The sequence below is a fragment of the Rhinolophus ferrumequinum genome, chromosome 28 (genome assembly GCF_004115265.2).
Source record: "Rhinolophus ferrumequinum isolate MPI-CBG mRhiFer1 chromosome 28, mRhiFer1_v1.p, whole genome shotgun sequence".
In the NCBI taxonomy this organism is placed as follows: domain Eukaryota; kingdom Metazoa; phylum Chordata; class Mammalia; order Chiroptera; family Rhinolophidae; genus Rhinolophus; species Rhinolophus ferrumequinum.
The window spans coordinates 12,363,585-12,380,241 of record NC_046311.1 but is presented as its reverse complement, the minus strand read 5'-3'; the positions used below and the strand labels follow the sequence as shown (position 1 = coordinate 12,380,241).

Genomic DNA, 16,657 nt, shown 5'->3' with positions numbered 1-16,657 from the left:
CAGCGTGAACTACGGTGGCCGGAGGGGGTCGGGCTTCGTTCGAATGGCGATGCGAAGGCAGAGTGGCTGGAGCGCCATGGAGCCCTGGCAGGTAACTGGGAGCTGCCCCTGAGCTCGGCGGCGGGGGAGGCGTGTGTGCGGCCGACTGAGAGAACGGCCCGAGGGTTCCAGGTGGAGGAGGCGGCAGTCGCCAGGACGCGAAGAGAGGGGGCGCCTCGTCCCGCCGCCCCTCGGCGCTTTTCGGTGGCGGGATGCTTGGCTTGGCTTTGGATTCCTTAGGCCCGTTAGCCAGCAGGCTGGGCGTACCCCCGCCTCACGTGGAAGAGAGGGCTGTTTGGGGGGGATGGCGGGGACGTTTCAAGGGCTTTTCTACGCGGAGAGCGGTTCGCACGGATTCCTGGGAGTGAAGGGGAAAGAGTGCAAGACGTGCGAGATGGACCCGTTTGCTGAGCGCGTTTCTTCATTTTAGCAAGTGGTTACGGGTCGGGCACTGTTCTGGTGAACCAGGTAAGTGCGGTGACTTGTCCCTGTGGACCTTTCACTTTAACCGGGGAGACAGAAAAGCGCACAATTAGCAGACAGAGGGGGAGGCTGTCCAAAAAATATCAAGCAGAAATAATGGGATGGAGTTTGACCCGGACGTGATGGCCACTGTGGATAGTGTCAGCAAAGGTGTCTGAGCAAGGGACAGTTGAGTAGGCATCTGAATGCGGAGGAGCCGGCCATGTCAAGATCGGGGGGGGGGGGGGGATTTTGCAGGCAGAGGGAACCAAAAGTACAAAACCTCTGACGCTGGAATACCCTTTGCCGTTTGTTTATAGGAACTGCAAGAAAGAAGGCCAGGCCAGGGTATTGAAGCGGAGGGGGGAAGGGGGACCATGGATGGGGATGCACTTGGGGGGGTGGGGTAGGACGAAGAGCTTCGATGCAGGACCTTGGAGGCCGTGGTAGGGAAGTTATAGCATCTTCTGTATGTTTTGAAAGCATCCCTGACTGCTCAAAGGAAAAGACTGGCGGGGAGCTGGGTGACTGCAACTATGGAAGGCTATTGTCCAGGCAAGACTCAGCCGTCCGACACCCCAGACATTTGGCTGCCACCAACGTTTTCAAAGAAAATTATGTCATTTCTAATTATATAAAAGAAGTGATTTCAACGTATCAGCTGCTTTTATGTAATAAAATATGTTGTTCTGTGGAAGATGGGGACCACTACAAACACTTTCAGTTTGCCCCGTGGTATATATTTTTTTACACTGTTAACTCATTTGTTCAAGAATACTCATTTGGGTGCCTCCCATGGGAGCTACCTGTTGGCTACGTAAGCAAGCTCAGTCCTGCCCCAGGAAGCTCACAGTCAAGTGTGAACCAAACTAGAAAATACCTTTGGACAGTGCGGTGAGATCAATACTGTGGGATAGGCTGAGAGAGCAATTGGCAGGGCCCTCAAACCCTGCTTGGATCTATGGAAGGCTCCATGGGGACTGGAGGTTTCCAAGTTGAAGGTTGAGAGTAGGAGGGAGACAACTGGGTATGATTTAGTCAGAAAGAATGGACTCTAAGCAAAGCACTGGGAAAGAACTCCGAGAAAGTCTGGAGCTTAGTTTTGGGGGCACTGAGGTGAGAAGACCCCAAGAGTCAGATCTTGAAGGGCCCGCTAAGCTGTGTTCAGAGGTTTGGATTTTATCCAAGGAAAGTGCAGAGGTTTTTTTCAGAAGAAAGTGGGTGTTGAGTAGGCCAAGAAATAACCACTTAGGCAAGGAATCTGCTGCAGTGTCCAGGGTAGATGTGCACTAAATAGTGGCTGTGCAGGTGGAGAGAGGTGGCATGAGGAAGGGTCCAGGAGGCCGTCTGGGTTTCTAGCTTGGGTGACTAGGAGATACAGATGCCATATACTGAGATACGGGCAGTGTAGGAGAAAACACGTTTAAGAGGCCATAGAACGAGTTGAGTTTGAGCTGAAGGTGCTTGTGGGACCCCCGAGTGGAACTCTCCAGGGGCGTTTAGATGCTTGAGTATAGAGACCAGAAGACAGACCCTAACTGGATTCTGAGGTTGTTAGCTTGGAGATTATTGTAACATTGTAATGTAGTGTGGAATCAGGAAGCTGGTGCCTCCAGCTTTATTCTTTCTCAAGGTTGCTTTGGCTACTCAGGGTGTTTTGTGGTTCCATGGAAATTTTAGGCTCATTTGCTCTATTTCTGTGAAAAATGCCATCGGAATTTTGGTAGGGATTGCATTGACTCTGTAGATTGCTTTGGGTAATACGGACATTTTAACAATATTAACTCCTCCGATCCATGAACAGGGACTATCTTTCTATTTATTTGTGTCTTTTTCAACTTGTTTCATTAAAATCTTATTCTATACAGGTCTTTCACCTGCTTTGTTAAATTTATTCATAGGTATTTTATCCTTTTTGATGCAATTGTAAATGAGTAAATAAGATTAAGATTGTTTTCTTAATTTCTCTTTCTGACATTGTTTGTGTATAGAAACACAACAGATTTTTGTATATTGCCTTTGTATCCTGCCACTTGACTGAATTTGTTTATTCTAACAGTTTTTTGGTGGTCTTTAGGGTTTTCTGTATATAATATGTCATCTGCATATAGTAACAGTTTTACTTCTTTTCTTTCTAATTTGGATGCCTTTTATTTCTTTTTCTTGCCTAATTGCTCTGGCTAGGATTTCCAATACTATGTTGAGTAGAAGTAGTGAGAGTGGGTACGTTTTTCTTGTTCCTGATCTTAAAGGAAAAGCTTTCAGTTTTTCACAATTGAGTGTGGTGTCAGCAGCAGGCTTGTCGTGTAGGACCTTTGTTATGTTCAGGCATGTTCCCTCCTTAACCACTTTGTTGAGAGTTTTTCTGATAAACATGTCGAATTTGCTCAGATGCTTTTTTTCTGCGTCTGTAGAGATGATCATATGCTTTTTATCCTTCATTTTGTTAATGAGGTGTATCACATGCACAGATTTGGGGATGTTGAACCATCTTTGCATCCCTGGAATAAGTCCCACTTGATCATGGTGTATGATCCTTTTAACACATTGGGTTACAAACCTGAATTAGGTTTGCTAATATTTCATTGAGAATTTTTTTGTGTATGTTCATCAGATAATATTGGCCTGTAATTTTCTTTTCTTGTGGTGTCTTTGTCTGCTTTTGGTATCCGGGTAATGCTGACCTTGTAAAATGAGTTTGGAAGCATTCCTTCCTCCTCTGGTTTTTTTTTTTTTGGAAGAGTTTGAGAAGGATTAGTATCATTTTTTTTTCTTTAAGTGTTTGGTAGAATTCACACTGAAACTATCTGGTCCTGGACTTTTGAGTGTTGGGAGGTTTTTGATTACGGATTCAATCTTAGTAGTAATCTGTTCATTCAGCTATTCTATTTTTTCATGATTCGGTCTTGAGAATGTTCCTAGGACCTTATTTCTTCAAGGCTGTCCAGTGTGTTGGCCCAGAAAACCATATTTAAGCTTAAAAGAAAAGGAAAAGTAGGTGGAAGAGCTTTCTAGGCAGAGGGAACAGCATTGTCTCAAGGTCCAGAGTCAGAAAGGAACCTTTCAGAGTGAATAAAGGAGTATTGGCATCCTCTCACTTAAGTTGTATAAAGGTTTTCACCATAAAAGCCCTGCGCTTTCTCAAATCTTTTAGTGTGTGCTACTTTGCTGAGGTGGGGTAGGTAACCTTATTTTTCAACTGGAAATCAAATCTGTTTTGTGTGTACAGTATTCAGAATTCAAAAATTAAGTAAAATGTCACATTTATAGACATTTGGTGGGGTTTTTTTGGTGGGGGGGCGGGGTGGGCAGGAGGAGGAATGGAAGGGGCCTCGATTGGTGAAAGGGAATGGGTGCAGAAACATTTTATTCTGAAGCCTCACTTAAAATGTAGAACCATATTTTAACAACTAAGAGTAGAAACGTTTTAGTTTTTTTGTTGATACACTAGAGATTTTCTATTTTTTAAACAAATTCTTAGCATTCATGAAAAACCAAATGAGCTCAGAATGAGCTCAGATTCCTCATCGGTAAAATTGAGATTGGTCAGTGGTTGTCAAAGTGTAGTTCCCAGTCCAATTTTTGGGCCCTCCCCGGACCCACCGAATTACAATTTCTGGGTCTGGGCTTCCTATCGTGTTCTTTGAGAACCACTGGTCTAGATCATCTCTGAGCTCTTTTTCTGGTACTAAGATGCTCTGATTGTAATGCCCAGCACCTGTCTGTACTAGTACGTAAACAAGTTTGTGTTTGTCTTTGTCTTAACAGCGCTGTCTGGGAAAGATACATGTGAGTTGTTCTGTTGATCAGGTTTGTGTTAAATGCTGCTATCCTTCCGTTATGCCCGCTTTCTGCAAACAAAATTACTTCATTACTTGTCTAAACGAATCCAGGCTGCTTGTGAATGTATCCCCAAGCCTGGCTTTGATTCCTGCATCCGGGCCAATGAAAGGCCAGCTAGGATCCCGAATCGAGTTGTTGAGATGAATGTGACGTCTTATGCAATTTCCCACCTTTGAGATTGTGCCCTGCCCTCCTTTCAGTAAGCAGGTGCTTACTGCATTTCTTTTGGAGAATCTGGCACTGCAGCATTGTTTTCAGGAGCCAAGATATGGAAACAACCTAAGTGAACAGAGCAGCAAAGACTAAGTAGCCGCAAGCACTGAAATTAGACTTTTTGGGTTCAAATCCTGACTCTGCCACTTACCTAGCTCTATAAGCTAATCGCTTTGTGCCTTAGTTTCCTTATCTGTAAAATGGGTATGATAAGTAAGTATCCACCACCCACAGTTGCAGTGAAGCTATTACTCAGCATACTGTCTGGAACATAATAAGCACTCAATAAAGTTTAGTGATTATTATTCCTAAAGAGTCAATTTTATGTGAAGATGGTTGGGAAATGTATTGTTTTTATATCAAGACACACGTGGTTCTATTAGGAATAGAATGCAAAATTCAAATAGTTTATAGTACTTCATAAAAGACTTCAGACAGATTTTCTGCTTTTCATGGGTACCCCTTGGGCCACCTGGTGTGGGAGTTCAGTGTCCTTTGCCAAGAGGCGTTTGCTGAACAAACTCGCACGAGCACTGCTCATTCACTTGTCCTAATTAGGCCCCTTCTAATACAGTGGTACGTCGGTTTTTTAACGTAATCCGTTCCGGAAGACCGTTCGAGTTCTGAAACGTTTGAAAACAGCCGACAACTAGGCCTCAGGATCTTGCACTCAGCGGAATCTGCGTGACATGTTTGACTTCCGAGGCGTGTTCGAAAACCGAAGCATTTATTTCCGGGTTTACGGCGTTCAGAAACCGAAATGTTCGTCCACCGAGACATTTGAAAACCGAGATACTACTGTATTCGTTTCCTTCCCAGGCTGGACAGATCTCTCTCGCTTGTCCACTCCAGCTGGCTTCAGACGTTCTCAGCATCCTGGACACCCTTCCCCAGACACTTTGCTTTGTTAGTGTCTCTTAAAAATGTGGTGTCTGTGGGGCCCACCGTCCTCCAGGCCTGAATGGCAATGCAGCCTGAGCTGCCCCACCTTTGTGGCAGCCGTTTCAGAAACACGTGTGAGTGATTACATTTCCTGGTTCTTTTTTGTTTTTTTCAGAATTTGTCTTTCCCTTTAATGCCATATATATTATATGTGTGTATATGTGTACATATATATATATGTGTGTATATATATATATATATATACGTGTGTGTGTGTGTGTGTGTGTGTGTTTTAAAGAAAAACACAAAAAGTGAAACGACTGCAGTTCTCCATTCTCAGTGGGCTACCCATAGGTGTTTGTTTCAGTGCAGGTTTCTTTAGTCAGCGTTAATATTTTAAAAGATATTGTAGTTAGGAGGTTCTATGCTTCGTCACAATAGAAGCAGCCCAGCACCTGTTGTCTTCATTCATTTCTTACCTGCCTGGCCTTCCTGATCCCAGGTAGATGCTTTTGTTTTTTTTTTGTTTGTTTTTCTGTATACAAAAGATCATTTTGAACCTGTATATCTTAATTTATAGTTTATAACTTTTCATTCTGATTTCTCACAACCACTCTTATCAAAGAACTTGGGTCTGACCATGACAGAAAACAGCTCATTTCCCACCCTCCAGCCCCAAATTCTTGTTTGTTTATCTGTTTATTTACTGGCATTCACTTTAGTTTTGTGTGCTGAAATGGTTGATTCATTTAAATTGGCCCCTTTTGTAAGTGGAAAATGGTTGAATAGCAACAATTCTCATTTGCGGTAAAATTTAAGGACTTAAGATTTATAGAAATATTACTAGAGGCATTTTCTTTTTTGCTATAGTGTTGAAATAAAAATAATTCCATTTGTGACTGCAAATTATAATAATAGAGCTCAGAATATGATATTCATTAAAATCTAAAATAGTTTCTTATCACAGAGTATTTGACGTATAAAAACGTCGGCAGTTTCATTGGGAAGAAATGTTATTGTTATAACTAAAATGTAAAGTAAAATAGGTACAATGGAATTAGACGTCCACGTGCAATACGAAATCTGTTGTGTGGTAGACCAGATACACCCGACGATTCAGGAGATGGTTTTATCCAGGCTATTGCAACAGGAAAATGTTCATCAGTAGGAAACCTGTCTAAGAAGGAGGAAAAAACATGGGGTTTTATGAAACAAAGGAGTCACTGAGGGAGGGTGAACATGGGTCCTATCTGGGAATGTAGTCCTTCCTGGTTAGCCCCTTCTGGGGACACAGAAGGGAGCCAGGCCTCTCACTCATCTCTGCTTTCCGGGAGCTCGGGGCTCAGGTCACGTTTCAGGTTGTCGGACAGAACAAGGTTCCCGATATTTAGTGAGGCTCCAAAATCACATGGGATGCACTCCACAGCTTGAAAATGGGATTCCGAGAAAATTTACCAAAAAAACCCCACCAATTTTATTCATCACTTTGATGAAGTCTATAGGCTTCTTAATATTTACTTCTGTACCAGAGGACTAAAACCAGGGTAGCTTTGTCTTGTGGGGGTGATCCGGAATTGAAATTCATCAGAAGCCAAGCAAGGGGAAGATACCAGCATAGAGGGGGATTTGAAGACCAAGGGCGGGTTAGTGGACCTTACTGTAGAGGTGAGACCCCAAATAAGTGACAGCCCTCAGGTCTCTTCCAGTGAGGAAGGAGGTTAAAGGTGGGCAGGGCATTTATAAATAAGTTGGGAAAGTCTATGGATTTTGTTAACGGATAAGTTTTAAGAGGACAAAATCATGACCCATGTAAAATGAATGCGTAGCCACGATTTTATTTGACTCATTAATTAATGAAAGAACCAGGTAGATGCCACAGTGATTTTAAAGGAAAAGTAAAAGAACTACGGATTTATGGGGAGTAAAGGAATGTTGAAATGAGTTCATAAATGGAAGCAAAGCTGATTTTCCCACTCACTGCAAGAGGGCTGTCCCTCCACCAGACAGTCAATCACATGACTATAGACAAGAATTATTTGCTTTGCCCCTGGTTACAAGGTACAGGGGTGTAAAGTAGCTGACAGACAAGGAAAAGACCCAGCCCCAAGGCGTCAGGTAATTCCTAGAGGCTCCACCATTCCATTGAAAGGATATGCAGGATATTTAGTCATCTTTTGGTTATGCCAAAGTCTTAAATTCTTCCCAGACACTCTTGCTCTATGGTAACTACGGATGTCCTCTAATAGTCATCCATCAATTGATTGCTGTATTCTCTGACTCTAATTGTCCTTTCCCTTCTTCCCACTCTTCCTGGTCTCCACATCAGAGGATTCTGGAGCAACCAGATGTCTACATTTGTATCCAGCTACAAGTATAGCTGGATTGCTTCCTCATGTTTGGATTGCTTTGGCTGAATAGCTTGTCTTTTTCTTGGGATGACATTTAAAAAAGTTTTTGTAATGTTTTAAGTGATGATGACCAAAGTCTTTCTGTTATCATATGATTTTAAGTTGGAAATGAATCAGCATTAACCATATTACCGTTTGACCACATAGCAGTCTAACTTGAGGTTTTCATCTGTAAGTTGAAGGTGAAGGTTAATGAATTTGAATTAGCTCAGTGATTCTCAACCTGGACGATTTTGCCCCCTAAAAGGAGTGCTGCTGGCATCTAGTGGGTAGGGGCCAGGTATGCTGCTAAACTCCCTCCAATTCAAGCGACAGCTCCCCCACCCCAAAATTATCCAGTCCCAATGTCAATAGCACTTAGGTGAGAAACCCTCATAGCCCATTGAAAAATGTTAGAGGGGAGCTGAAGTTTCTACTGTGATAAAATTAAAAATAATACTATGGTCTTAAATCTGTTTGGAAAACATACATTTCGTTTCTGTAGTCTTGAAATAATGTTCTTGTTACCAATATTCCATTGTAGACATTAAGCAATCAGTATTACCTGTAACATGAGAGACTAAATGACTAAATGGAAACAGATGTCTTTCCCTCGTAATATAATGTATATATAACACTTATAATCTTTCAATTATTTTTCCTATTGTAGGTTTTACTGAAGAAACATCTTAGATATTTGTCTCATTTTTAGGATTTAACATTTTCCATTTGGAGTTGTCAACCTTCTTAGAAGATTGATTTTGGCAATCAAAATGAAAGATTTCTTTGAAGTTTTAGAAGAATTATACAAGAAGGTACTTCTTGGAGCCACACTTGAAAATGACAACCAGGATTACGTCTTTTATCTGAACCCAGCATTTTCCGAGCAAGATGGCAGTACGGCCACCTTCTCAGAATGCTCACACACCTTTGGGCTCCAGGGCCAGCATCAGCCATCGTCTGTCAATTTGGCTACCAGTTCTGTAGCTCCTGTGCATCTGAAGAGTCCCTCTCAGATGATCAGTGCCCACGAAATAAAGCTCCTCCAGTTAACGGTGATCAAAGTGCTGGTAACCAGAATATTAGCTGTCGAGACTGAGTTCCGTGCAAAGGAAAAATACAAAGAGATCATTAAAATTCTTTTAGAATCAGCTGACATCGATTCTAAATTAGTAAGCCATTTGTTTTTTTTGTGGGTTATATATAGTATATATATTTTAAGATCTAGATATTTAAAATAAAAGTTTTAATGACATGCAGCAATAAGTGGCTACATTTGTTTGTTTTCCCATAGATCTGTATGTTCCAAAACCAGGATAAACTGTTGGCTCACATGGCTGCAAATTGCCTCGCACTACTCCTGTATTTCCAATTAAAAGAAAAGGTAAGATAAATGATCAAACTATGTTATTATTTCTTTTAGAGTGTCTTTAAAATTGCTCTTTGGCATTGAGTTGTAGTTGTTTCAAATATTTGTATCAAAATGTTGATATTTTATTGATACAAATATTTGATTATCACTAAAATGTTTGCTCACATAACATGTAAATCCATAAAAGTGTAACAGTGTAATAATATGATAATGACTTGTGTCAAGGATTAGAGTAAGACTCCTTAAAGATCTTGTAACTTAAATCAGACTCTTAACCCAATGGGTGGGTTTCAAGTCAGAGTACATAACTTTCTTCGGATTCTCAAAGGAACAGGTAAGGCCTTCTTCCTCCATCTCAAAAAGGGTCTAGGAACCCCTGCTTGAGACCAAGATCATTTGCACAGATTTAATATACATAAATTCTAAGAATGGTCCTCAGCATAATGAAAAAAAAAAAAGAAAAAGACTACATTGAGCAGATTTTTCTCTTGTCTCTGAATTACTTAATAAACAAACCTAAGCGTCAACTGACTTTTAACCAAAATTGCTTGTTCTTTCTGAAAATAACATTTTTTTCCTGAATACAAAAAGATGGTATTTGTAGTAGAAAATTTGGAAAATGAGAAAAGTATAAAAAACAAAATAAAAATTGTACGTTATTCCACCACCTAGAGATAAATAGCCACTGCTGCTATTTTCATGTTCCCTTTTGATCCTTTATTTCTATGACATAGTGAATTTCTTGGCTTAAAGAATATTAGGATATTTGTGTCCTCATTTTAAGAAACATTATCATACTTTTTAAAAAAACAATGTATAGAGTTGTGTATATAGTAAGTGATTTGTAATTGTAGAGAAACTATTCATTGTATTATAACGTACTACTTTTTAAATTGTTTCTCACTTGTAGATAACGTTAAGTAATTCCTGGATTGCTTTTTGCCAGAAAAATCTTTCTGAATACTCTGAAAGTAATAAAGTATTATACTGCCTCTGGACTCTTACTGTTGTAATGAAAGAAATCTTTAAAGATACATGTTCACAAAAAACAGGTACGAATATGTTCCCCCGTCAACAATCATCATTATATTTACAATCAGGAGTAAAATTTATTTTACATCTGATTCATCTTGAAGTATGAAAAGCTAGAGACTCTCGTCTCGTATTTTTTGATTGAAGATCCTTTTTAAAAAGAAAAAAATTAAAAGCTTTTCATTGTTAGTAAACATGAAAATTAAAGCTTTTCATTATTACATATTCCTAGCATAGTCTGATTCTGTTGTTACTTGTAAAATGGGTATTAGCCATGTTTATTACTGGTTAGTCTGTGTATCTTCATTTGTCCACATTGGCGGTAAACAATGCATATCCATTTTTTCATCTTGTGAAGAGATAATTTTATAAAAATCGAATTGTAAAAGTGTGTTTAAGAAAGCTTTGTTTTTCCTGTTGTTTATAATGACCATTTTTATAATTGCAGAAATTCTGAAGCAGTTCCTGACTCCCTTTGACAGTGTTTTTGAAGGCTTTTATAATTCCTTATTTTCTCAGCATTTTGAAAGCCACCAAGATACTTCTAAAACAGTAAACAGCTTAATCTGTTTCCTGGAAATGCTTGAACTTCTTACAGCTTCCAGAATCCACCTGGAGCTGCATTGTACCTGCCAGCGGATTGTTTTCTTGAAACCTTCTTGTGTGCTAGACGTTATTACCTGGCCTATTCAGGCTTTCGTCAAAAGGAAGTTCATCATATTCGTCAAAAAGTGCCTCCTCCGGAAACTGGGTGAGGACCTTTGTCGGGGATCCGTTCCTTCCTTCAGACCGCCAGATTGCCATTTGGAGGGGGACATGTTGGCTTTAGCTGATGCGGTTTTGCAAGCTGTGGCCCTGGGCTTATTGAGGACATTGTCCATCCATGGAAAACCTTCCTGCTTTGGAGGTGGTGAACTTCAACCTGGATGTGAACAAGTCGCTGGTCCCGATCACGTGATCCTTAGAGCAGCAAGCTTGCTTATCATTAAATCCTTAGAAATCAAGTTTCAAAATTGTGCTTCGGTCACTGAAATGCAAGGTAATTCTCCTAACTCCTTTGGTATGCGAAGTAATGGGTAGGGATGGACTGAAGTTAAATTGTTCATAATTATTCAATCTCAGGATTGTCAGGCTGCTCATGTAGGCCACAAGTAATCCTAGTTATTCCTCATCAGATTTCCTTCAAAAAAAAAAGAAAAAAGAAAATTAGAATTACTGTAAGAAACGTCAACTTTTTGTAGGCTAAACTGAATTTGCCTAAGCATAATTAATGACTAAGTGTAAAAAAAATAGGTGCTGTTGAGTCACCGCAAAGTAAGTAATGTAAGTCAATTCATGTTCAGATATTTGTAGTATTTGATTCATATTTTCCTTCATGAAATTAGTATATCTACTAATGTCGATTATTAATAATTAGGAATTGAATTGAAACTAATGTGTGGGAAATTATATCCAGGAAGAAGTTATTGCGTATAATTTCCCAGGATGTTAATTAACTCAAAGCCCAATGACAGCCATTTCAAGTATGATGCTCCTTTTAGGTGATGAGGAAGACATTTCCTTTGAGAAAAATGAAGAGAAAACATGTCTAAACAAGCAGCATGTTGTTTTAGTGGAAGGTTTTAATTGTGAGCTGCAACTTCCCAGAATTGTTTAGAATGTCATTTAGCTGGTAATAACGACCTGTGCAGTTATCATTTACAACGCTAGGTGGCGTGTGTTGTATAATTCTAAATGGCAGTGAAAACCTCCCAGAGCCTTTTTGAATTTTGTGCCTAATAGTAGTACTTTCTTTCAATGCTTTAAACAAACAAACAAAATATTTTTTTCCTGTTACTTTGAAAGCAAACTTACTCGTGTTGGGTTGCATTGTTGCGTCTAGGAACAGCCAGCTGTGGCATGCAGTGAAGGGATTTCTGTTGTTTGCTGCTCCTTCCCTTACATCCTTTTAGCAAGAACTCCTGTAACCTTTGTCTCTCAGAGATAATTAGTTATTTGGCAGTTGTAGCAAAGAGATAATTGTACATTTCAACTGTCTGCAATTATGCGTCCCTTTTTTTTTTTCACTGACACTCAGTTTCCTCACTTGCCAAGCAGAGATGATCCCTAACCTGCAGACACTTGGAAAGCGTGAATCGTGACAATGCATTTTAAAGTTCTTTAGATACTGGCATTGTACATATAGGCGAGATCTGAATGCATTTGTCAACTCTTGCCTACTCTTTGAAACTTGCATTTTTTTGAAGTTGATTTACAGAGGTTCATGTCTGAGTTACTGACCTTCTTGAAGCCACTCCTTCAGCCCTCCCTGCAGTCACACAATCCGTGTGCGTGGTTGTCCAGGGTGTTCATAGAACAAGACGATGATATGCTAGAGGCTGCCAAAGCTTCCATGGGTATCTACCTGACACTGACCAGGTTCGTACATTTTAAAGTAATTGTACTAACGACATACCAGGAAAGTAGAAAACATTTTTAACACCACGCTGGACCTATGACTTACTTTCCATCATCAGAAGAAAAAAACAAATCCCTAACCCTCTTACGGTTACCTTGTAAGTTCTGGTTCCTTTCTTTAACTCTGCTCTACATGAAAATGAGATCGCGTCTGAATTCTCCTGAGAAGACGTGGCTGGCGAGGCCGACCTAGGGTAGCAGAACTCGACCGGGATTAGGAAACACAGGTTCTGGTTTAGTCTCCATCTCGGTTCTACCTGTGTGATCAGGAGTAAGTTAATACTCTTGTCTAAATCTTAATATAATCGGTGTTGAAGAATTCTTTTCACCTCTAAGACTGACTTTTCTGTATTCGACTTCTATCAGGTGATTCTGACCTTTGTAAAGGTTAGTACACACTTGTGAGTCATCATAGAAGCTGTTCTCAATTTTCGTCGTAATATACAGTTGAACTGGGGCTGATACCATCTTGAGGCAAATATCTGAAATTGATTATGAAGCCATGTTATTGGTGACATTCTACACTGATCCTATTTCTGCTTTATTAAACCAGCTGTACTTGGGGTAATACCTTCTCATGGCAAATCGCTGTAATTGGTAATGAAGTTAATATCTGATGACCTTGTACCCTGTTTCTGCTTCTGCTTTATTAAAACCGTAAAGTGTTTGCTTTACTTCCATTCCTTTCTTGGCTTCAGAGGAAGGGGTTTCTTACCAATGACTGCCGGTGCAGTGTCCTGCTGCCAGTTCTTGTATTATGACACTGCTGGCAGTGGCTGCGTCCAGACTGTAAGTGTTTGGGGCCAATTTTCAAAAGGTTTCTAATCAAGAACACAGAATTCCTGCATGTGATTTGAATTAGGGTCAGAAACGGTCAAGTACAAGTTCAGTCTGAATGTACATACCTATTAGAACACTCCTAGTTGTGCTCGAAGCTGACTTCTTACTCCTCAGGAAGGAGGAACCCTCTGAATTAAACTCACTTTGTGTGTGAATTTCTAACATTCTTAACTTCAGTTCACTGTCCAGAGAGGCATGTGCTCGTGCCATATGTAACTTTTTAAAGTAATTGTCTTACTTAAGGTTGTTTGGCTGTAAGTGATAGAAACCAACACAAACTAGTCTAAGCAAACAGAAGAATTTATTGGCCTTTAATTGGGAATCCTAAGGGGTCAAATTGGCATCAGGCCTAACGGTATATATAGGGATTCAAATCATTGATGATTTCTCTTTTTCTCCACCTCCCAGTTCTGAATTCATTCTCAGGCAGCAGTGCCAGACTTATCAGCAGGCTTACAGTTAGAATCTTTAATAACGCCAGCAGAAGTGCCAGGGGAGATCTGATTAGCTCCTTGGGTCACAGATGTTTGTCAGAACCGGTCACCGTGGCCCGGAAGCCAGGGACGTGGGGTACTCTGATTGGTCAGTCTGGGTCACATGTCCACTTTTGATCAGGAGACTGTGGAAGGAAAGGAAGGAGATTAAGGTCCATCACCACCTTGCTACATGCACAGAATTAGTAGTTACCTGCAGGAATGAAGAATTCTGATGTCAAGAGATGGAAGACAGAGCACTTTTGTTGGGCAGACAAAAACGAGAACTACCAGAGTCAGTAGATTTTGTTTATTAAGTCAGATTTACATAGAGTATGTGGAGAAAGAGATTGGTTTGAAGGTTTTCTTTTACAATAATGCATAGATTGAAAAGTAATCTGGTAGGTGAATTTATTGTACGGGAATTATATCTGCCAAAACTTATTTTTGGAAAAAGTCATTAATCTGGGGTCTCCATTATCTATATATTTTCAGAAAATGTGAAGCTACTGAAAGCTTGACCCAAGAAAAAGAATTATGGAACCATCACACACACGAAAATGGCTATAATCCACACTGTATTTTCTTATTCTTTTTAAAAAGTGTAGGATTTGATTCTACAGTTCTTCTTGACTTTTTGATTTCATCAGAAACCTGTTTTCTTGAATATTTTGTTAGGTATTTAAAATTACTGCAAAAAGACTGGGATGAGTTTTTCACCGTTTGCAAATACTTTGATGTAACTGAATCTAATGATAGCATAACTATCTGTGGTTGGATCGCCTCACTTATCCAAGACAGACGCAGCCACCAGGTGGGACTTTGTCCTTTGGCTGCACTTGGCAGTCACAGGACGGTTCATACATGGGCCTCCGGGGCTTCTGATGCTTCGTCCAAACCACCAACCCAGGTCGTGATGTCCAAGGAGACCCCAGCCACACTCCAGGCTAATCATCTGTCTCCCCGACAAGCTTCTCAGAGTCTGGTGGATTACGACAGCTCTGATGATTCTGACGTAGAGTCCACAGACCTGTGTTTAGCAAATGGTGAACAGACATCTTTATACCAAGAAGCAATGCAGAAGATTCAGGACACAGTTGGGACAAGTGGGGATAAAAAAGAACACAGCCTGGAGCTTCAGTCAAGGCCTCCGGTTCCAAAAGAATCTACTACTCCCGTCTCTGTGGACTGTGCTATAGCCCCAGAGAGCATTGTCTCTGAAGTGGGAATGTCTTACAGAACAGTAAAATGCTTTGACGAGCTACAAGGCGCCATTTCCCGTTTGCAGAAGAAAAATCTTTTCCCATATAATCCAACAGCACTTTTGAAGTTGTTAAAACAGATTGAGGCAATATATAATAAAAGTATGAACCCTTTGTAAAACAGTGGTGTTTTATTTCCAGGAACTGTTTTTTGCCCAATATAAATTGTGTCTTATGAGATAATAGTAAAAAACAAACAAAAAAACTCCAACACCTCAAAAGGGTTTTTCCAAATTAAGTCTTTCTTTTTGCCTATTGGAAGCAGCCTAGTGAAAAAGATGTATCAAATGACTAGTCACTTGATACATTTTAACACCACTTGAAATTTCTTGTAGTTCAAATGTATACAGATTTGGGATGGTTATTGTGTTAGTTTCCTTGGGTACTGTAACAAATTACCACAAACTTGGCAGCTGGAAACAACAGAAATTTATTCTCTCACAGTTCTGGAGGCCAGAAGTTGCTTTATCTCAAGACTCCAGGGGAGAATCCTCCTCCGCCTCTTCTTAGCTTCTGGCAATTGCTGGCAATCCGTGGTGGTCCTTGACTTGTAGCTGCATCTCTCCAGTCTCTTTGTCCATTGTCGCATGATGCGCCTTTTCTCTGTGTGTATCTGTATCCAGTTTCCCTCTTATAAGGACACCAGTCATTGGACTAGGGCCCACTCTCATACAGCAAGACCTTCTCTTAATTAACATCCACAAGGACCCTTATTTGCAAAGAAAATCACATTCACGGGTTCTGGATGAACACGAAGGAGTGTGTGTGTGTGGAGGGGCATCAACCCAGTACAGTGATTACCTCCTGAGGTATTGACATGTAACGTGATATGTAAAAACTTTTCAATCTTAGTTGTTTTTGTGAAAAGAGGAGATTAGCTCCGTGTATGTATAGGGTCTATGGATGGGCCTATTTAAAAAAAAATTTTAAATTAGTTTCAGGTGTACAAAGCAACGTACTAGTTAGACATGTACACCCCTCACAAAGTGATAACCCCCTCCCCCAATCTACTGCCCCTCTGACCTTGTATATAGCTGTTACAATTCCACTGACTATTCCCTATGCTGTACTTTACATCCCGTGATATAGATTTGATTATAGTTGACATTCAATGTTATTCTGCTTCAGCTTCAGGTGTACAGCGCAGTGGTCAGGCATCTACACAGCCTATAAAGTGATCCCCCTGATAAGTCCAGTGCCCATCTGACACTCTACATAATCTTTACAACATTATTAATTATATTGCCCATACTTTTTTCATACCTCCCCCCAAATTTTAATCACTAGCTAATTTTCCTATTGAAAAATCTGAAATGTCCTTAAAATTATTTTTTAAATGATCCTTTTGTAGAGAAATATAAAGAATACAACCTACTAGACATTGAAGACGTGATC

The 16,657-nt window shown here is 40.3% G+C and overlaps 1 protein-coding gene across 13 annotated transcripts; it reads left to right on the top strand.

Moving 5' to 3' along the window:
• Positions 1-8: 8 nt before the first annotated feature.
• Positions 9-15,381, top strand: LINS1 (lines homolog 1). 13 transcript variants are annotated; one of them, XM_033100138.1, is made up of 8 exons: positions 109-507; positions 5,377-5,573; positions 8,497-8,998; positions 9,121-9,210; positions 10,109-10,250; positions 10,679-11,269; positions 12,477-12,648; positions 14,496-15,381. In XM_033100138.1, the coding sequence occupies exons 3-8, from the start codon at positions 8,600-8,602 to the stop codon at positions 15,379-15,381; spliced, it is 2,280 nt and encodes a 759-aa protein (XP_032956029.1). In that variant the 5' UTR covers positions 109-507; positions 5,377-5,573; positions 8,497-8,599. The 13 variants fall into 13 exon arrangements, with proteins under 13 accessions (XP_032956032.1, XP_032956030.1, XP_032956029.1 ...); XM_033100136.1 differs by having other exon boundaries at positions 5,132-5,573; XM_033100137.1 differs by having other exon boundaries at positions 5,116-5,573.
• Positions 15,382-16,657: the final 1,276 nt, after the last annotated feature.